At 39.6% G+C, this 22,792-nt stretch overlaps 1 protein-coding gene across 3 annotated transcripts in view; it reads left to right on the top strand.

Annotated features, from left to right (window-relative positions):
* The window catches only part of ZFX (zinc finger protein X-linked), a 56,283-nt gene that overhangs the window by 11,798 nt on the left and 21,693 nt on the right, over positions 1-22,792 (top strand). For 2 of the 3 annotated variants that reach the window (XM_030304902.1, XM_030304905.1), the window contains exons 2-3: positions 11,890-11,978; positions 14,863-15,432. In XM_030304902.1, the coding sequence (XP_030160762.1) occupies positions 11,918-11,978; positions 14,863-15,432 (631 nt within the window). In that variant the 5' untranslated portion in view covers positions 11,890-11,917. Of the gene's footprint in view, positions 1-4,773; positions 5,673-11,889; positions 11,979-14,862; positions 15,433-22,792 lie in introns of those variants that run through there. The other variant, XM_030304903.1, reaches the window with a different exon arrangement.

A 22,792-nucleotide genomic window follows, 5' to 3' on the forward strand; every position in this document is an offset into this window, starting at 1 on the left:
ATTTAAATGTGTTACGTAGGAAAGCTTTTGTCTTCAAGTATATTAATTTTGTACCAGCACAGTTTATGAAATCATACTGATAGTAATTTTTCAGTTGATTCTTTTGGATTTCCTAGATAGATCATGTATAAAGAAGTCTAATTCTTTCAAATAATAATTATATTTTGCATTTTATTATCTTACCTAATCATATTGGTTATAAGTTGCCATATAATCTTTATTTTTTTTTTTTTTTTATTTTTTAATTTTTTTTTCAACGTTTATTTATTTTTGGGACAGAGAGAGACAGAGCATGAACGGGGGAGGGGCAGAGAGAGAGGGAGACACAGAATCGGAAACAGGCTCCAGGCTCTGAGCCATCAGCCCAGAGCCTGACGCGGGGCTCGAACTCACGGACCGCGAGATCGTGACCCGGCCGAAGTCGGACGCTTAACCGACTGCGCCACCCAGGCGCCCCGTTGCCATATAATCTTAATAAGAGTGATAATGGGTATCCTTGTCTTAATTGACTTTAGAAGAAATACTTTTAGTGTTTTACCTTAGTTTTAATCCATGCCTTTTTGTATAAATTGATACATCATTCTCTTATCCAAAAACACATGTTGTAACATGAACTAGTTTAAGATTTGCATATACTCCTTTGTTGTTTATAATTTATAAAATTGTTATAAGATTCACCCTTTAAAAATGTACAGTTGGGTGGTTTTTATTAAATTCAAAGGTGTGAAATCATCACCACTAATTTTAGGACGTTTTATCACCCCCAAAAGAAACCTTGTGTCCATTAGCAATCACTACCCCCACCCCCCACCCCTGACAACCACTAATCTACTTTCCATTTTTATTTATTTGCCTATTCTTGACATTTATTATGTGGTTTTTTTGTGTTTGGCCTCTTTGACTTAGCATATTCTTTCCAGGGATCATCCATGTTGTAGCATGTATTTGTATTTCATTCCTATTGTATTTTTTAACTGTTAAAATGTTTTTCTATTCCAATTTGAATAGCCTTAAATAAAAAAAATAGATGTTCTCAGAGTATGGGAAATGAAAAAAGGGACAAAAAAAAGGAGGCATCCTAACTCATTGTTTAAAATTATTTCTACCCTGTCGAAACCTGGAGAGAATACTACCAAAAACAAAATAACAACAACAGAAATGGAGGTTGAATTTCAACTTTTTGGCATCTGTTGAGAAAATTAGGTTTTTCCTTTTTTAACTTGTTAATTCAGGCCATTATTTGGCTCTTTGAATTCTAGACTAACCATGCTTTGTCAAGGTGCATGTGCATGAGTGTGCGCATACATATTTTTTACAAGATGGATCACATTTACAAACACTTCACTTGGGATTCATAATCAAATTTGTAGTTTGATTACATTATTTTTGTTAGGGGTTTTAAAAATGGTAAAATTTTGTAAAAGGAATCAAGAAAGCTTTTCTCCTCTGTCCTGGCATAGCTCAGATAGCTTTGGAGAAAACCTAGAGCTTTTTGAAAGGGTAAGAGACAACTCTCCTTTATTAAAAAATTCTTTGGGGGAGATGGTGCCTGGGTGGCTCAGTCGGTTAAGCGTCCGACTTTTGATCTCGGCCCAGGTCATGATTTCACAGTTCGTGGGTTTGAGCCCCACGTTGGGGTCTGCGCTGATGGTGCAGAGCCTGCTTGGGATCCTATCTCTCCTTCTCTCTGCCCCTCCCCTGCTTGTGCTCTTTCTGTGTCAAAATAAATAAATAAACTTAAAAAAAAAAATTAAAAATTTTTTTTTTCCTAGGGGCACTTGGGTGGCTCAGTCAGTTAAACGTCTGACTTCAGCTCAGGTCACGATCTCACGGTTCGTGGGTTCAAGCCCCACATTGCCTCTGTGTTGACAGCTCGGAGGCTGGAGCCTGCTTCATCTTCTGTGTCTCCCTCTCTCTGCCCCTTCCCTGCTCGTTCTCTGTCTCTCTCTGTCTCTCAAAAATAAATGTTAAAAAAAAATTAAAGTTTTTTTCTCCTTAATTTCATGGCGATTGGGTTTTCCTTTATTAACGATAACATATTTCCCCTCAATATGGTAGCATGGAATTATAGAAGATTTTCTTAGAAAATTTTCATTTTCTTTGTGTTTTTTTTTTCTTGATCATTTCAAATGATATATGTTTGTGCTTTCAGTCCCCACTCCCTGCTTTAGATAATTATTTAGTAGTATTTTACTATCTCCCTATACTCCTGGAAAGAGCCAGGTTTGGGTTCCTTTGGGTGGGGAGTATAAATTAGCTGGCTCCTTAACTTTGTTCCAGAGAATGATCATGGAATTAATGTTGCCGATACTTAACCTGGAGCTGATACTCAGTGGAGCGTGTCATTCTTAGTCATATAAGAAGTGGGTGTTCCTGCAACACAGGGGTTTGTAAAAAAAAAAAATAAATGAGAAAAAAGTAGGTGTATTGCAAACCAGTGCCTGTGTTGTCTAGCCTGGTCTCTCTCCCTCTCTCTTTTTTTAATTATTAAAGGATTTAGTATGTTATGGGTGCAAAACATACTATTGATTGCATTGACAAAAGATCAGTATTCCCTGATTCTGCGACTGTCAATTAAAAAATTTTTTTTGTTATAGTTGTTGAAAAGCTTGGTGTTATATTCTTGCCAGTGTTTAACATGTACTGTGAACATTTGTTAGTATCATTGCTGAGTTTACAGAACCTCACAGACCCAAGGTAATGTATTTAGGAAAAGCAATTAACAAGCATGTGATCATTCAGGTGAGGGAAAGAGTAGAGTCCATATTAGTCAAGTTGCTGTAATTTTAAAGAGTTTCATAGTTTATTAAAAATAGCTTAAAAACTATGAAGCTGTAGGGGCACCTGGGTGGCTTAGCTGGTTAAACTTCTGACTCTTGGTTTCGGCCTAGGTCTTGATCTCACAGTTGGTGAGTTTGAATTTGAGCCCCACATCGGGCTGTGTGCTGACAGTGCAGAACCTGCTTGGGATCCTCCCTCGCCCCCCTTCTCTCTTTCTTTTCCTTTCTTTTTTTTTCTTTTCTTTCTTTCTCTCTCTCTCTGCCTGTCCCTGGCTTGCGCACGTGCGTGCTCGCCCTCTCTCAAAAAATAATAAAACTATGAAGTGGTGATACATGATTTATACAACTAGTTAATAGAAAACTAAGAAAAGCCCTTGTTAGCTTGAATGAAGTAAAATGAAAGTAAGACTGCTTTAATCCAAAAAAACCCAAATTCTAATGCATTATCAGAAAGATTTTCTAATATAAGGAGACATTACTTATTAAGAAGGAGTTTGGTAAGAAAAGCACTTACTCAGTTAACAACTTTGGGAATGATCAGTTAGTTCAAAGGGGTATTAAATGCCCAGTTTGGGGGGAAATGTCAGGTGCAAGAAAAAGGAAAAGTGGAGGAAACAGTTTCTGATAATACAAGCCTTTCTTCATGTACTGCATTTGGTAGAAATTAACCTTTAAAAAAAGTCCCCCCCACCATTTTATTTAGTTTAACTATTCCATGTACAGTATAGTTTAAATTAATTTCCACTTCATATCATGTCAGAAAACTGTCTTATCCTTTGATCACATCAAGTGTTTGACACATTCGACTCCAGTACACTTGCACCTGAAGGCAGAATACTTCATTCGAGGAAATATGTGAATTGAATTCCTGTTCAAAATCTCAGCAAAGGTTAATAAACTCTTTTAAAAATGCTTTTCATGACAAAATCAAGAAGAGTGATCCAAAGAAAAGGGTTTTTATATGTTATTTTTAAATTGAAGTATAATTGACAGTGTTATATTAGTTTTACTATGTTACGTATATTGCAGTGTATTCAGTATACGTGGTATATATTCAGTGTATTAAAATACAGTGACTCGACTTGTATATACCTTCTGAAGTAATCACCAAGATAAATCTACCTACCATCTGTCACTATACAAAGTTATTTAATATTTTTGACTGAATTCCCTATGCTGGACATTGTACCCCTCATGTCTTATTTTATAACTGAAAGCTTGTACCTTTTACTTCCCTTCCCCTATTTTGCCCATCCCCTTCCACCCCATACAGTAGATTGTTGTGTAATGAGCATGGGTTGATGAATTATTGAATGTGTTAAATGGCAGTGTTTATTTAAGGAGACTGTACCGCTTTACATACGGAAAACTAGTTAGAAGGTATATGCATTTCCTCACGTCAAGCTACAGTCTTACAGGCAAAGGCATTTAAAAACTAGTGCTTAGTGTGGACAGCACATCAATGCAACTAGGTTCAGAAAGTACTTTGGCAACTCTTAGTCTGAGCACGAATAAGGGCTTTGAAAAAATAAGGCGGTAAGAAGGCTTGTCATTTTAGGATCAAATTTTAATAGATGTTGAAAGTTCAAACTCTTAGACTTTAAACAAAACTGTGAAATTTATTGGCTCAAAATGATTCTATGGAAACAACTAATCTGAAACAAAACCTTGGCATTGAAATTTTGAGCAAGTGTACAAAAGTTCCAAGTAGGACAGGACACGGAAGGCCTGGGCTCTGCAATTTACAACAGCATGCATTTTCTCCTCTTCTTGTCATAGAGGGTGGGCAAGGTTGTTTGAAAACAAAGTATTCTCCTCTTCAGGAATGGAATGTGAAATGAAGCTATTACATTAATATTGTTAATTATATACATCTCTTTCCTTAGTTTTTGAGTATTTGATCTGTCAGGGGTCGATAAGAGTTGTAATTTGTCCCTACTATTGATTTTTGTTTTCTGTCTCATAGTTTTTTGTTTTTATGTATTTGCATGCTGTTTTATTTGATACAAATCATAATGACTTTAAATTCAAGATAGAGTAGAGAACATACAATTTACTTTTTTTGCCCTTTCAAAATCACATTGAGGAAGAAATAGAAAAATAAATTCAGGGAAACAAAAGAACCTGATAGGTATGTTACTTGCAAACCAAAATATGATAAATTTCTGGTTGAATAAAGCACTTGGGAATCAATTCATGGCAAAACCCTAGAGAGCTTAGTGGCCTTGTTCAGAAGGCTGGAAGGACCATCCAAAAATTATATTCTGCATTACCCCCAGTGTCAAAAGCAGGCATGTCCTAGGAGGAGCAAGCCTTGGGCACAGCCAGATAATTAAAGGTATGAAAAGCTAAGTCATTTACCTATTAGTATAGGTGTCTTCTAGTGTGGGTTTCCTCCTGAGAGAATGCCAGAAATTCAACTTTCTGATTTGCAAATTCGTCCATAGGAAATTCCAAAGTAGGTCCTGTGGGGAAAAAGGAACAGTGCTTTAGGTAGCTTGTGGCTATCCTGAGGGATGGCGGACCTCCAGTACCAGGAAGATGGGATACTTGCCCACCGTTAAAAAAAAGCCTGGCTGGTTGCATGACTCCTTTGTCTTCCTTGGACTCATTCTTCTAGACTCTAGACCTCTAAATGTGGTCATAATTTAGGTTCATTGCAAGCGAAGATTCTCACTTGAGCTGGGTAAATATAACCTAGCTATCAGAATGTAACTCTGATTTAGATCTTCATCTACAGATATGAATGGACAACCTAGAAGAATCATGCTTTTGAGGAAAATCAGCAGCCTGAAAGAGAGGCACCAAATCCAGCTGACTGAATAATGAGACAGCAGAGGAGACAGTTTAATATAGAATACAGAATTAACTTTAAATCTTCAGAGACATTTGGTAAGATACTGTATCCACTAAAAGAGAAAAGATTGCTGTGAAAAAGTTTATTTTGATATTAAAATATGACCTTTTAGATAAAATTCAGTAGATAGAGTGAAAATCAAGGTAGTTAGCTTAGAAGAAAGAGTTGAGGGGTTCTGAGAATGTAGTACAAAGAATATATGAGAGGAAAATTAAGGTAACATGGAGGCTAGTTTTAGGAGTCCTTGCATCCTACAGTAGAAATTCTAATATGAATGAACAGAGAAAATGGAAGAAAGTATAGAAACAACAGAAGAAAATTCCTTGAGTTCAAGAAAAACTCAAGCCTTCCCCCCCCCCCCCCCCAAGTAATCTTTATGCCCGACATGGGGCTTGACTTCACAACCCTGAGATCAAGACTTGCATGCTCTTATGACTGAGCCAGCCAGACGCACCTTAGAAGGGTTCAAGTCTTTTGATTGGAAGGGCCTGTTGGGTTCTGGATATAAGACACCAGAGCTTGTTAGAGAGGTAGCAGTGAAAATAGAGGACTTGATGAATTTACGAGTGGCTAGTGTAGAGACAAATTTAAAGGTTGAGTTGGTAAGAGAAGTGAAATAGAATTCCACACGTGAAAATTAGGTATCCGGGGACACGTGGGTGGCTCAGTTGGTTAAGTGTCCATCTCTTGATTTTAGCTCAGGTCATGATCTTAGAGTTTAGTTCGAAAGATCGAGCCCTGTGTCGGGCTCTGAACTGACAGGAGCCGGCTTGGGATTCTTTGTCCCTCTGCCCTTCCCCCACTCACATGAACGAACTCTGTCAAAATCAATAAATATTAAAAAAAAAAAAAGAGAGAAGAAAATTAGGTATCTGAAGAAATGGCCAACATCAAACAACATGGGGGAAAAATTGGAAAGAACTGTAACTTAAGAGAGAAGATTTAAATGTAAATTTTCACCAGTTCCACTTCCACTCTAAGAAAAATTCTGTTAGGGGTACCTGGCTGGTTCAGTTGATAGAGCATGTGACTTTTGAACTCAGGGTCAGGAGTTCGAGCCCCACGTTGTGGGTAGAGTTTACTTAAATAATAATAATAATATAATAATAATAATAATAATAATTCTTTTAGAGACAGATCAGGTTTTTGCCTTTCCTGCAGCTTGAGTAATTTCATCTACAATATGTAAGTACAGCTGGTTCTCTGAGTTTGACTTAGGGAGAGGGACTAGAGTTGAGTCATAAAATTAAAAGGCAGTGAGTTTCTGGGAGGCCGAAAGCAGAAAAGTAATTACTGTATGCGTATTAGCTGCAAAAAGCGAAGTTATATGTAAGCACCCTTTTAACTTGCCCACGAGGGAGATCATCAAAGTGTCTAGGCATCAAGAGATCCACAAGGGAAATGTCCTATATTCATTATCGCTAACTTAAGATCGATAAATACCCTTGCTATACCTATTAACTTGGTATGGTATTTTTATTGTTTTATTTTAAGGAATGAAAGAAAGTTTTTGTGAATTTCCTGAGTTTCTCTCAACCCATGATTTCCCTTAAAACTGTATGTTTTTCTATTGTGAATTCTTCCACACCACGTTTAGGATCATGACTTCTGCAACTGGGAAGGGAATATTTTACTGAGCTTGAGGTAAAGTGGGGTCCCAGAAGTATTTTGAGGACATTTGATAATCAGACAAAATGTTAGTATGTCTCCAAATTGTTAGTCTTGGTTCTGTGAACTATTCTGGTTTGAATTCTCCAAATTCAAGTGATCTCTGGGCTTGGTTCTTGCAGCAAAGGTAGGAACAATTTCAGTTACATTATTTGTGCCTGTTCCCTACTCTCAGACTTTATCACAGTCCTGAGAACTCTTGTGAGTAGGTTCTGTTCTAAGAACATTGGTTTCATTCTGGTTGTCAGAGAGAATTACTTCTAACCACATAGGGGTTACACAGTTGAAGGACAGTCATCTCTGCTTAGAAGTAAAAACACGTTTTTTCCTCATTGGAGTTTTTGTAATGACAAAATAGAAGGAAAATGAAGCAGTCAAAACTGTTTTAACAATTACTGCTCACCTAAGTCAAAATAAGGTGAGTGGATTACCCTCCATTTGGGCCAGAGTATCTGTTAGAAAATAAATGGAGGGGCGCCTGGGTGGTTCAGTCGGTTGATCGTCCGGCTCTTGACTTCAGCTCGGGTTTGTGGGTTCGAGAACCACATCAGGCTCCCTTCTGACAGCGTGTGGAGCTTGCTTGAGATTCTCTCTTCCTCCTTCTGCCCCTCCACAGCTCTTTTGGTGGGGGGAGGGTGCGGGCGCTCTCTCTCTCTCTCTCTCTCTCTCTCTCTCTCTCTCTCTCTCAACATAAGTAAACTTAAAGAGAAACGGATATAATATAAAATGATGGGAATAAATAGCGCATAAGTCTGTTGTGGTAGCTAGGGTTAGTATTTTAGAGCACCTTTCATATGGGGGAAGTGCGAAGCTTTCTGAGTAAGGGAGTGCCCTGATACAAAGCAGGGCTTTCATCCCCTGGGGGGGGTGGGATCGGGAAATAGGAAGCTGAGAGTGAGTGGTGACAGTGGGAATAAAAAGGCACAGATTCCTGAGAGGTTGTGGAGAAGAAATGAAGGTCTGACAACCTGACTGAATTTAAGCAGGGAGGAAGGAAAAGGCCATAGCGGTCATGTCAGGAGAAAGCAGGGTCCTATCCTGGTGAAAATAGTCCGCAGAGGGTCTGGTGGGAGTGTTAGGTGCTGCCCTTAGTATGTGGACTTGAGGACTCACCTCTGTGTAAATGGTAGTTGAGACGGTGGCATAAAAGTGGAAGGCAGAGGGCTGGGCCAGGCTGCGGTGAGGAGCCAGCAGGCAGAGTAGCCGGTGGCCGGGAAGGTGGAAAGAACACTGAGGAAGGAGAGAACTTCAGAACCTGGGGGACTGATTATCTGTCAGACTCTGAGAGAAAAGCCCAGGAGGATGAATACCCAGCACAGGAGTTCGTGTGCAGCTTGAGAATCCTTAGAGCTGATGGGGTTGGGTTTATGTAGGGAAATTGGTAGGAGGGCCCTTAATACCTTAACAAATGCTGTTTATTGCCCTCTTAATTGGATTAATTTCGAGTAGTAGTATAGCGTTATGTTTAGAAGATTAATTTACAGTTTATCATTTTGTAATTACATTATTAAATTGGGAAGAAGAGAAAGCATTATGGCCGGGGTGATTTTAATGGGGAGAGAGCAGTTGACAACTTTTTCAAAGCATGTACAAGTTTCCATTTTTCAGAGTTGAAAATTGTTTTGTTGTTTTCAAGAAATTTGTTTTTAATGTTTGCTTATTTTTGAGAGAGAGACTGGGCAGGGGAGGAGTAGAGAGAGAGGGGGACACAGAATCTGAAGCAGGCTCCGGGCTCTGAGCTATCAGCACAGAGCCGGACACAGGGCCCGAACCCACGAACTGTGAGATCGTGACCTGAGCCGAAGTCGGATGCTTGACCAACTGAGCCACCTAGGCGCCCCTGTTGTTCTTTTTAATTTGAAGCATTTTGAATAAATAACATGAAACATGTCCTTCCTTGAAAATGAATAGAAAGGTTCTCAGAGTTGATATGTTGAAAATTAATTTATTACATTAATGTTATTTGAGTTTCTAATGGGTATATAAATAAGAAATATTTATATGTAAGTTTAGCGTCTGAAAATAAGATCTATATAAGTAAATAGTTATGGCAAACAGGTAAAATCAGAGAAAAATGGTAAAAGTGCCGGAGAAATTCAGAGGAGGGAAAGATTATTTTCAGCTTTTTCTTTTAAAAAAAAAAAAACCTTTTTTTAATGTTTATTTTCAAGAGGCAGAGAAAGACTGAGTGCGAGTGAGGGAGGGGCAGAGAGAGGGGGAGACCCAGAATCTATGGCAGGCTCCAGGCTCTGAGCTGTCAGTGTGGAGCCAGATGCGGGGCTCAAACCCACCACCCATGTGATCATGACCTGAGCTGAAGCTGGACGCTTAACCCATCCAGGTGCCCCTCAGCTTTTTCTTTTTTTGTGGGGGAAAGGATTTGGGGGAAAGGTGTTCTAGGTAGAAGAAACCCTGAGCTCAGTGTAGAGTTGGGGTCTTATGAGGACACTGGACATTTTTGTTTGGCTGAAGTGTGTGTGTGTGTGTGTGTGTGCGTGTGTGTGTGCGCGCATGCGAGGTACTTGAAGGGAAGGTAGGGGACAGAATGAGGGAAAGATTGTTTAGGTATGGAATTTAGAAGATGGCAAGAGTGTGAACTTTATTTGGAAGCAGCAGGGAGCCATTAAACATTTTTGAACCAAGGAATGACGTCATCTAGCTGATGCTTTAGAAAAATGACTCTTGGAGCATCTGGCTGGCTCCGTTGGAAGAGCATGCGACTCTTGATCTTGGGGTCATGAGTTTGAGCCCCACGTTGGGTGTAGAGATTACTAAAATAAATACACTTAAATAAAATAAAGAAAAAGGGCTCTTGTTTCTGTTATTTGAAATTTTAGTAAGAAGTTTTCACCACTTACATCATCAGTGAAAAATGATAAAGGTAAAAGAAAGATGGCTAATAGTACCATTTAGGCAGATTAGAAAGAGAAAGTAGAGAGATAAGGAAATCAGTGGGGGAGGAGGTTTCTGTAATACTTAGAACATGAGTAAACCACAATCCCTGATTAGCGATTAGTGCTAGAGAGCGTATTCTTTAATTGGTTAAGTTTTTTATTGTTGTAGGTTTGGGCTTAAGTAGAAAAGGGAACATTAAGATTACTGGGATGTCTTGCAAAAACCCCAGGCAGACAAGGTCCTGTAGCTGTACTTCAGAAAAGTCTAGAACCAGGAGCTAAAAAGCTTTTGGTAAACTTCCCCTCCCTGGTCCTTCTACTTTGTTTCTCAGGGCATTCACTGGATTCTATTTATTTTTTATTTGTAAATGTGATCTCACTAGTCTAAGCAGTAGTTGGAAATGGCCTTTCTCAAGCTCCTGTGTTACAGCAAGGGTGGGTGATGGCAGTGGGGAGAAGACTGATTGACCCTTGCTCATGGTTTCAGATTCTCAGGGATAGGACTTTGATTTTATGGTGCTCAAAGATGAACTTATTTTTACCATTTTGTAGCTAGTGCCAGTCAACTCTGGCCAGGAGAGTATAAATACACTGTGGAAATTTACTTACCTAGATTGGACGGTCAGTTAAGGGAGGTCAATGTAGGGGGCGCCTGGGTGGCTCAGTTGGTTAAGCCACCGAGTCCTGATTTCTGCTTAGGTCATGATCTCGAGGTTCGTGAGATCAAGCCCCGAGTGGGGCTCTGCGCTAATAGTGTGGAGCTGGTTGGGATTCTTTCTCTCCCTCTTTCTCTTTCCCTCCCTCCACTCATGCTGTCTCTCTCTCTGTGTCTCGCAAAGTCAATAAATAAACTTAAAAAAAAGAGAGAGGTCAATGTAAGTTAGGCAGAATTCCCAAAGGCTGTTTATTACTACAGTTACGCGTTTTGGATATTTACGGTGGTTTAATGTACTGGTTGAAAGATAGACTACATTAAATATAGAGAAGCAGTATGAAAATCGTGCAGAAATTTCCCCTCAGTAAGCTGTAGAGTGTGTTTTGGTTGAACTTTAATAAACCTCTTTACCCTTGTGGGAATATGGGGTGTATATATGGACTGAGAGGAGACGAGAGTGTTGGGGTACTGGAAATGTTCCAGATCTTGGTCTGGGTTGTGTAGTGATTATACAGGTTTATGCATGTGTAAGAATTCATCAGGATTTACATACTTGATGTATGTAAGGAGTATCTCAGTTAAAAAAACTAGGCGCGGCCGACTTGTTCATCTGCCTTGCCTTGTCCTACAGATGCCCATATGTCACTGGACAGCAGTTAAGTTAGTTCCCTTTTGTTTTAGAGACAGACATTTTTTTTTTTTCAACGTTTATTTATTTTTGGGACAGAGAGAGACAGAGCATGAACGGGGGAGGGGCAGAGAGAGAGGGAGACACAGAATCGGAAACAGGCTCCAGGCTCTGAGCCATCAGCCCAGAGCCTGACGCGGGGCTCGAACTCCCGGACCGCGAGATCGTGACCTGGCTGAAGTCGGACGCTTAACCGACTGCGCCACCCAGGCCCCCCTAGAGAGAGACATTTTTGATAGATGTTCATCTCTCACATAATTTCGAGTGCTTCAGAAATAAATCACAGTGAAATTTTTAATACATGATACAAAAAAAGTCATGCTTGGTTTCCTTTTTTTCTGCTTTAGGAGCTGTGACTGATGAGAATCAAAGGCCATGGATGAAGATGGACTTGAATTACAACCACAAGAGCCAAACTCGTTTTTTGATGCAACAGGTATAACTCGGGTTGTTCCGCTTCCAACTACCACATTCAGAGTTGGCTATCAAGTGGACGGATTGCTAGACTCTTAAGTTGATATTCACACTTACGTATCTTTTTGTCCTGTATCTTTTTGGCCTCCGTTGGTTAAGGGGAGCACATTCTTATGTCCCTCGTTAAAAACCTGGTTCCCTCATAACCAACACTCCTATTCTTGTCTTTGACAGCAGCGGTCTCAAAACGTCAGTGTCCTCTTCAGTTAATCTCTTGCCTATTTCCAGCACTGAGTCCTATTATTTCTCCCTTGCTTACATCTCTTCCTTCTACTTTCTGCCACATGGACAGGCTCCGTCATCTCATTCTTAGTTTGCGGTAACTTTTGTTTTCCTTACCCTTAGTCTCTTTTGTCTAGCCCACCAGTTAAAACACTCATCATAAGATAACATGTGGATTGTGTCATTTCTCCATTTTCCGTTCATGACCCAGCAGGTAACGTATAAACCTTAGGCCCTGCGCATTGTGACCCTTTCCTACTTTTACAACCCTGTCTCTCAAAAGGGGACAAAAGGAGCCCTTTGCTTCAGGAAGACAGTCTTACCTCACGCTCCAAACTGTAAGGAATAATAAATTCATGAAGTTCTAATACTATAAAAAAATGTATTCACAGTTTCAGATTACCCATGATTCCAACTATATAACATTGTAAAGTGATTTTGCTAGGTTTTACAATGTAAAATGGTTTTATATCACACTAGCTAGCTACCCTTATAAATAAAACGTTGACCGGTTTTCCGTTGGACTTGATCGTATTGCAGTATGTTAAAGAAATAGTGATTAACTTTATCAGGAAATTAAATATTAATGATTTTAAATCTTTAACTTTTCTTAAGTCTCTAAATCCAGCAGGGGTATATGTATTTCTCTTAACAACCTGGGATAGTCTTTGAGTTCACATTTGGTAACTTCACTTTGATAATGATCAATGCAGAGGTATAATTCTTCATTAGAACATGAAGTATAATTAATGTGCTTTAAAGAGAGACTAGGCTCTTTGGAGAAAAATGTACACTCTCTACTGGCTTAATCTTGCCACAGACAAGCCTGGGTCATGGGCTAAGTGGTGGATTGAAGGGCTGTTCCATTTTAGCCCTGGTTGGTAACACTTAGGGTGTTTGTTTACCTTTGAGCAAGTCACTTAATCAGTCAGGGCCTCCGTTTTCATGTCCTAATAATAATGAAACCTCTCATTACAGTTTTTCAGAACACTTCCCATACATTCCCATTTGATCATCACAACAGTCCTGTGAGGTATGCATGCCAGATACTACTGTCCTCATTTTATTGATGAGGAAACCAAAAGTCAGAGGTTAAATGACTTGCCCAAGGTCACAAAACAAATCAGTGTCCAAACTCTGTTCTCTGATTTAGATTTTGTAACCAGTCTTCTTGCCACTAAATGCTTTCATCCTCATGTCTGCAAAATGGAGGTTACAGTGATCTGTTGCTGGTGCTAATATTGAAAATATGGGAAACAAATGAGTATGGAACATTTTGTAGAAGTGCTATAGAAATTAAAGCAGACATATTTGTTTTATTATTTTTAGATGTGATTAAAATGGATATTAACTGGCTTTAAGATTTCTTACATTTTTAATGGTATTTTTGGCCCTGGCCGGTCATTTGTGTTGGTTGAACAAAGCCATGTGTCTTTGAGGGCCTGGCCAGTGACACACAGTCATTGAGTTAGACAGCTGCTTGGACTCAGCCTGGTCTGAGTCCCATCCAGAAGCACTAGTCGACAGAATGGTGTTTTAGGTAAGACTTTGATAAAACTTTGCTTTTCCCTACACTAGGATCCAAGATACTGGATTTGTTTTCTTTTATCTTATGTTAGTTTCTGGCAAGGATATCTGTTTTCGATTCCCATTTGTGGCATTCATTCAGAGTAATATTTATTGAGCACCATAATCTGTGCAAACGGTGTGATCTTGGTGAAGTCATTTAACCTCACTGGGCTTCAATTGATTCAACCTTCTACCTTCATTCCTTAACTGCAGAGTAAGGTTTCTTATATTCTGAGGAGCTGCCTGGGGAGTTAGGGTATGGGGCGGGGGGGGACAGGAGGAGGCTGGATAGAGCTGGAATACCCTGGTGAAGTGGGGGCAGGCACCACTCCAGTCGACCTTGGCCTCCATCACTCCAGAGCACCTGCGCTTGTGTGCATTTCATCTGTCCACAGAGATTCCTTAACCAGTTGTCTTTTCTTCTTAACTGTGGCCTTTTAGCCGTCTTTTTCATTTATGCCCCAATCCTTTTATATCCTAGATTCAGAGGATAATTTCTAAATTTCCATAGTCATAAATAGAGGTTATTGGTGAGATATTATTCCAGAACAGAGGGGGAGAAAGGGGAAAAAGTGGATTAAAAAATACTTGTGAGAGATGGAAAGAAGAAAAAATATTGAGGAGAAAGAGAGCAAGAAGGAAAAAGAAATGAAAAACTCATATAATCAAGGAAAATGGTGTATTTGCCACCAGAAGTTCCATCACTTGGTTTTATAATCTTCCCTTAAGTACCTGTGTATATGAGCTTAACTTTAGTGAGCCTAGAATTTGACTTTCATGAATTTTTTTGTGTGTGACTGGCTCGGTTGCTTAGTTTTTCTGTATTTCCTTATCTTAACTTGATTTGGGGTGAGAATAAAAGTTCATGTATTAAAAATTTCTGTTCTGATATGATTCAAAAATAGATTCCCTCTTCTTTAATCTACATTAATGTTTGAGAAAACTGTGGAACTAGTCTGTTTTACTGCTAGAAATCGAATAACATTTACATTATTTGAGGTAGACTTGCACACCTACCTGAAATTTGTGGTTTTAATTTTTTTTTTTTTTTTAAGGAGCTGATGCTACACACATGGATGGTGATCAAATTGTTGTGGAAGTACAAGAGACTGTTTTTGTTTCAGATGTTGTGGATTCAGACATAACTGTGCATAACTTTGTTCCTGATGACCCAGACTCTGTTGTTATCCAAGATGTTATTGAGGATGTTGTTATAGAAGATGTTCACTGCCCCGATATCATGGAAGAAGCAGATGTATCTGAAACGGTCATCATTCCAGAGCAAGTGCTGGACTCAGATGTAACCGAAGAAGTTTCTTTAGCACATTGCACGGTCCCAGATGATGTTTTGGCTTCCGACATTACTTCAGCCTCAATGTCTATGCCAGAACATGTCTTGACGAGTGAATCCATACATGTGTCTGATGTTGGACATGTTGAACATGTCGTTCATGACAATGTAGTAGAAGCAGAAATTGTCACCGATCCTCTGACAACGGATGTCGTTTCAGAAGAAGTACTGGTAGCAGATTGTGGCTCTGAAGCAGTCATAGATGCCAATGGGATCCCTGTGGACCAGCAAGATGATGACAAAAGCAACTGTGAGGACTACCTTATGATTTCCTGTAAGTCTTGGGGTACAGTGATTGTCAAAGGTATTTTGAAGGCTGTCTTTCCTAATTTACATCAGGGGTGAAATTCTCTTGACTTCTATAAAATTAAAGTAAATCTCATAGACCTAACTACATTGTTGTTTCAGTTTAGATCCTGTAACATAACTCAAAATGAAGAGAAGTGAAATAGTGCAGAGTAAAGAGTCGTTTCTCTGTAAGGACACAATAGAAAGATGAGATTTCTTCAGTCTAGAAAGACAAGGACGGAAAGGAGTAGAACTGAACTTTCTGAAATCATGAAGGATGGGATTAGGCTGTTAGAAGCCTTTATTAGGGTTAGGAATCCTCTTGAAACTTTTTAAAAGGAGTTCAACTTGGAAAAACATGCGTAACCAAACTCCTTACATTCTTGTATATGGATGTAGAGTGCTACTTATGTACTTACTCTACTTACATGTAAAATGCTATTTATATAACAGATAGCATGGAAGAGAGCTCTGGTGTAGTATCGAAACATTAAATGATTCCAAAACATGATTTCAAGTATGATGGACTCATGGTAGGTTATTGAAGAAAAGTCAGGTATTTTAGAACACAGTTGTACATTTTTAACCTAACGTCGGGAAGGATAGCTATGTCTTACAACATATTTCTTGGTACCATTTTCAGAGAGAAAATCCTCAGCTGGACAGACCACAGTTCTGACCCAGTATGGGGATACTCATGCCTTTAGGAACTAAACTTCAAACAAAAAAAGACTCACAGACTATTTGCTTATATAAATTCACAAGACTATTTGCTTTGCTTGAATACCTGTTATAATACAGGAATTTAATGTAAGCATATATTGGAGTCCACCAGCATTTTAGGACATACCTTTTAAAAGTTCCAGATTTTAGAAATCCTACTTCTTTGTGTGAAGAGGAAGAAAATGCCTTCATTCAACACGTGCATTGGGGCCCCTTACCGTGTGTTAGACGTGGCTGTAAGTAGTGCAGATATGGATAGGTGATAAAGAAACACCGAAAACCATTGTTCTTAGCTTACAGTTTACTACAGGAGAGAAAGATAGGTTGCACTGTGATGCAGAGGTGTGACTAAGTTGCTGTGGACACAAGAGGGAATTGCTGACCTTTGAACTCGTGGATGAGCTCTAGTTTTACCAGGTGAAGAAGGGCATGAGTGGGAGGGAGACATATCTTTGTATACTTTCTGGTTAATTTGATAGAACAAATTTCTAGAAATAGAATTGCGAGATCAAAGGGTATACACATTTATAAGTCTGGTGATAGTATCTCAATATTTTGCCTAATAATAACTCCCCCACCAAGTTTATGAGAATGTCCATTTCCCTAAACAAATGACCAGCACAGGGTATTATTTTCTGTTTTAGTTTTTGCCAGTCTGACAGGGAAAAATATGGTGGCCTGTTTGAAGTTTGAATTTATTTCAGCAAGATAATTTTGGTAGTTATACAGAATAAGAATATGGTGAGGGAGAGACTAGCGGTAGAGAGTAGTTGAAATGGTTCGTTTATGAGATAAGAAGATCCTAAGTACCTTCGTAGGAATGGGGACAGAAAGAGGGAACTGGATTCAAGAGAGTTTAGGAAGTAAATGAAACGAGAGAAGTTTGGTGACGGAATAGGGGTGGGGATCTGAGGGAGGAAGAGAATTCATGGACGACCCTAAGGTTTCTACCTTGGGGAATTGGGTGCCTGGTCATACTATTACCTGAAAGCAGGAGGAGATTTGGTGGGAAGATCATGATTTAGGACCTGTTAGAAGTTTGAGTTGCTTGCTGGGGACAATCTGGTGGATGTTTCTCCTAGGCAGTTGATGATACGAACTTGGTGCTTTTGAGAGAGTTTGTGGCTACAGGAAGATATTTGGGACAACGGCATATAGATACACATGGAAATGGGTGGTGGTCCCTCACAGAGTACTTTTTTTTTTTTTTTTTTAACGTTTATTTTGAGAGAGAGTGCGTGTGCACGTGTGCAGGGGAGGGGCAGAGATAGAGGAGAGAGAGAATTCCAAGCAGGCCCTGCGCTGTCAGTGCACAGCCCGATGTGGGGCTCGATCCCACAAACTGCGAGATCATGACCAGAACCAAAATCAAGAGTCAGACATCCAACTGACTCAGCCACCCAGGCGCCCTCCTCAGAGAGTGCTTGTAGAATAAGAGTGTCGAATATGGATCCTTTGGGTATTCTTATAAGAAGTAGATAGAGAAGAGGCCATGAAAATCCGGAGGTTTTGGGAAGAGAAGGAGGAGGAAAATCTTTAGAGAGTGTTTTTAACACTGTTAAAGATGAAAAGAATTCCTGGAAGTGTCAGTCGCTTAGAAGAGGGAGAGGAGCTGTTTCATTGAGAAGTTAGGAGATTCATTGGTATCTTAATTACAGTAGTTTCAGTAAAGCATGGGCCAGTGGTGTGGAGATGGAAGAGATGAGCTGTAATGGATTGAGAAGTTGGTGGAAGTGAAGTAGGTGAAGCAGTTCCTATAAATGGCCATTTTGGTCGGTGAATGGACAAAAGAGGCAGGAGTACAGCTTTTGATGTTTGGCTGGATGGTGAAAGTGTGTTGAGCATATATTTATAGGCTTACAGGTGCAGGACACAAACCGTTGGACAGAGAGACTCAAGATAAGGGAAGGGCTACCAGATGGAGCAGTTCCAGAGAAGGGGACGGGAATGAGGTCCAGGGCAGCAGTGGAGGGCTGTTCGGTGAGGCCCCTTCTCTGAGGCAGAGGCAGTAAAAAAAGCTTTAGAATGTTGGGAGCAGAGCACCTGACTGGCTCAGTTGGTGGAGCTTGCTACTCTTGATCTTCGGGTTGTGAGTTCAAGCCCCACGTTGGGTGTAGAGATTACTTAAAAATAAAACCTTTAAATAAATAGCATGTTTAAAAAAAACGAATGTTGGGAGCTATTTTCTTTGTGTAGCAAATTTACCTGCTGATACGGAAGGACCTGCAGAGGTTGGGTGGAAAGCTGAAGAAGAGAGACGAAGGGTTGAAAAACCTTAGTCTTACAGGGAGGGACCAGGGCGGGAAGCTTAAGAACTCAAAGGATAGATTGCCTCGCTGCCTTGAGGGGCCCGCTGAGGTTGGGAGTCTGAAGTTTGTATGTAAGATGCAGCATTTAGGATGAAAATGCCATTTTTAAATATCACTGCCAGATTTTCTTCTGCAAGACCAGGCAACCCGGAGGCAAGGCTGGAGAAAGTAAGGAGTTGGGTTCATCGTGCTTGACGAGGGGAAGAGGACCAGATGAAAGATTCAGGAGAAAAGCCCTCTTGGTTTTCTCCTTGACTTCTCTTTGCACTTAAACTCGTTTTCTCAGGAGTGAAATGCATAGCGTTGGTATGACCTTTAGCTGCATTCTATCACTGTCTCTTGCCTTTATTGCTCTTCTAGGAAGTTCATCCCTCCGAGGATGTCATAACACCAAACCAAACAAAAAAACAGGAGTTGCTTTAGTAATGATTGACATAGTATACTAGATTCTTACATTGTATTACGGAGTCCAGACTTGTAAAATTTTCATTAAAAACCTTACAGTTCTCTTTCTTTTAGGCCCTGGGTTTCTTAAGGATGGACACAAACTGCTATTGTTGTGTATTTTTGTGTATTTTATATATGTATATAAATATGTATTTTAAGAACATAGTGATAATTTATTGTTTTCCTTTTAAAATAGAATGTCACATCCAAGCTCAAAGAATACAAAGAACACACACACGTTACCTAATCTCCTTATTTTACTATAATGAAATGGTTTGATTGCTTTTAAATTGGATTTAGAGATGGTGACGTCTTTGTTTTTGTTTTTGCTTGTGTCTTTTGTCTTCTCTATTACGCAGGCACTTCTTGACTCATTTTTCCTCCCTTCCACACCATCGTCTCTTTTCCCTTCAAAGTGTGGTCATGTTAAAAATGTAATTTACTATTGGCTTCAGAATCAAACCAATTGGATGCTTTAGAATTAATTAGCATTTCTCTTGTTTCTGCCTCCCAGTGCTGCATTTTCTCTTAAAACCTAAATTGATTTCAGAAGTTTACGATTGACAAGAGCTTTGTGGTAAGCGTATAGAGAAACTATGGCCTGATTTTCTCCACGATAGAGAATGCACAGATGCCATTTTTAGCAGTCCACTTTAATGCTTTTCATAACATGGTGAGAGATGGTAGTATCTATGAATCGCTGTGATATTTGTTCATCACTTTATGGGTCAAAGAACATGACCAGAAACTAAATACTCTTCAAAAATTCCAGTAAGTCATTGGATCTAAGAGCTTAATAAACAGCTTTATAAAGTCTTTAGTTTCCATCTTGGCAGATTTCTTGGCTCTGAAGGTCTCATTTAAAATGATGATGGGGACACCTGGGTGGCTCAGTCGGTTAAGCGTCTGTTGATTTCGGCTAAAGTCATGATCTCATTGTTCGTGGAATTGAGCCTCGCGTCAGGCTCTGCAATGACAGTGTGGGGCCTGCTTGGGATTCTCACTCTCCCTCTCTCTCTGTCTCTCTGCCCCTCCCCTGCTTGTGTGCTCGTTCTCTGTCTCAAAATAAATAAAACAAATAAATAAAAAATAAAATGATGATGAAGTAGCAATTCTCATTATTTACATCGTCATAATAGCGTATATAGACATAAATGTCCTTTGTCACAGTAGAGCTGCCTTTGAGGCCAGGATGACCTCTTTATCTCGTCTTTGCAGTCTAGATGTTAAGATGGCTTTTAAATTTGATGATCTGTTTCCTGAGTACAATAACTATCCACTGCATCTTGGCCATTTATGTATCTTCTCCATTAAGCCCAACGCAGATAGGTATGAAATAAATACTTGTTGAATATATAAAGACTATAGCTGAAAGTCTGTGGGTACCATGCCATATCTAAGGTGTTAATAATATTTCTTCCCTCCCGAAAGCTAGTGGTTCTTACTTGGTTCTGGTTAGGTTAGATATGGTGGTACTGAGTTTTCTGGGTCTCTGAGAGATGGAATGTTGAGTCATCGACTTGTTAACCAAATTGGTTTTCAGTTCTCCTTTAATCCAAGACAGCTGCCAGACATCCCTTATTTCTTTGCAGTGGTCTTCAGCCTCCCAGAGTTTCACTTTGCAGCTGCATAGTCAAGATGCTATTTTGTTAAACATCAGTTCGTACAATAGGGAAAGTTGGAGAAGATCTGGTGATCATGAGTCAGGCACTGCCTTACAACAGCTGCAGGAAGCAAAATATTCTCTGGGTGCCTCTTACATTAACGTGATCAACAAGAAGTCATTCTTTAGGTCTTGTTGACATATCCCATGTCTTTTAATTAGAACAGTTAGGTAGAAGATGACCAGGAGCTAGGTATTCCTTTCTAATCCTAGATTCAACATATGTGTTAAAATAAACTTTGTTTGGTAACAGCTTTAACACATATAACATCACGTAACACATGTCATACAGTTTCACCCATTTAAAGTGCACTTCACTGGTTTTTAAAATTTTTTTTTTTTTTTCAACGTTTATTTATTTTTGGGACAGAGAGAGACAGAGCATGAACGGGGGAGGGGCAGAGAGAGAGGGAGACACAGAATCGGAAACAGGCTCCAGGCTCCGAGCCATCAGCCCAGAGCCCGACGCGGGGCTCGAACTCCCGGACCGCGAGATCGTGACCTGGCTGAAGTCGGACGCTCAACCGACTGCGCCACCCAGGCGCCCCACTGGTTTTTAGTGTATTCGCTAACTTGTGCAGCCATCATCTAATTTAAAAAAATTTTTGTTACCCAAGGAGAAACTCCATACCCTTTAGCTATCATTCCCATCAACCCTTTCTCCCTGTCTCTCCCAAATCTATGCAACCCCTCATCTCCTTTCTGCCTGGATAGCTTTGCATATTATGGATATTTCATGTAAATGGAATCCTATAATGCATCGTCTTTGAGACTGGTTTCTTTCACTTAGCATAATGTTTCCAACGTTCATGTTGTGGCACGTGTCAGTGCTTCATTCCTTCTTATAACTGAAGAATACTCCATTGTCTGGGTGTAAGTTTTAGTCCATTTGTAAGTTTCTACTTTTTCGGCTGTTTTATCTGTAATATTAACATTTGCATGCAAACTTTTGTGGACATATGTTTTCATTTCTCTTGGGTGTGTGTGTGTGTGTGTGTGTGTGTGTGTGTGTGTGTGTGTGTATATATATGAGTGGAATTCCTGGGTCATATGGTAACTCTTATGTTTAACCTTTTAGGGAACTGCCAGACTGTTTTCCAAAGTGGCTGCACTTTTTTTTTCCACCAGCAGTGTATGAGGGTTCCAGTGTCTCCATACCCTTTGTAGCACTTGTTAATAGTGTCTTTTTTTTTTTTTTTTTAAATCATAGCCATCATTGTGGATGTGAAGCAATATCCTGTTGTAGTTTTGATTTACATTTCCCTGATGGCTAATGATGTCGAACGGTTTTTCATGGTCTTATTAGCTATTTGTACGTGTTCTTTGGAGAGATGTCTACCTTGCCCATTGAAAAAAAAAATGTTTTTTAATGTTTATTTATTTTTGAGAGAGAGAGAGCATGAGCCAGGGAGGGGCGGAGAGATGGAGACACAGAATCTGAAGCAGGCTCCAGGCCCCGAGCTGTCAGCACAGAGCCTGACGCGGAGCCCGAACTCAGGAACCGTGAGATCATGACCTGAGCCGAAGTCAGACACTTAACGGACCCACCCAGGTGCCCTGATGCCTTGCCCATTTTTAAATTGAGTTGCCTTTTTACTATTGAGTTGAAAGAATTCTTTATATATTCTAGATACAAATCTCTTATAAGATCTATCATTTACAAATGTTTTCTCCCATTCTGCCAATAGCCTCCACTTTCTCGATAGTGTCCTTGGATGAACAAAAGTCTTAAATTTTGATGAAGTCCGATTATATATATTATTTGTTGCTTAAGCTTTTGGTGTCATATTTAAGAAACTGTTGCCTAATCCAAGGTTATGAAGATTTACACCTGTGTCTCCTTTTAAGAAAGTTTTATAGCTTTGGTTCTTATCTTTAGGCCTTAGGTCCATTTTGAGTTTATTTTGGTTGATGGTGTGAGGTAGATAAGAAGCTAACTTCATTCTTTGGCATATGGATATTCAGTTGTCCCAGCACCATTTGCTGAAAAGACTCTCCTTTCCCCATGGAATGTTTCCGGCCCTCTTATTGAAAAATAATTGTAAATGTGAGGGATTAATTTTTGGACTCTTAACTCTGTTTCCTTGATCTGTATGTTTACCCTTATGTTAGTTCCATGTTGTCAGAGTGGGTAGTGAATTTGCACAATTTACTACCCTAAATATTAAAGTCTAAATTTTAAAGCTCAGGCAAAAATGCTTAAT

The sequence above is a fragment of the Lynx canadensis genome, chromosome X, assembly GCF_007474595.2.
Source record: "Lynx canadensis isolate LIC74 chromosome X, mLynCan4.pri.v2, whole genome shotgun sequence".
NCBI lineage: Eukaryota > Metazoa > Chordata > Mammalia > Carnivora > Felidae > Lynx > Lynx canadensis.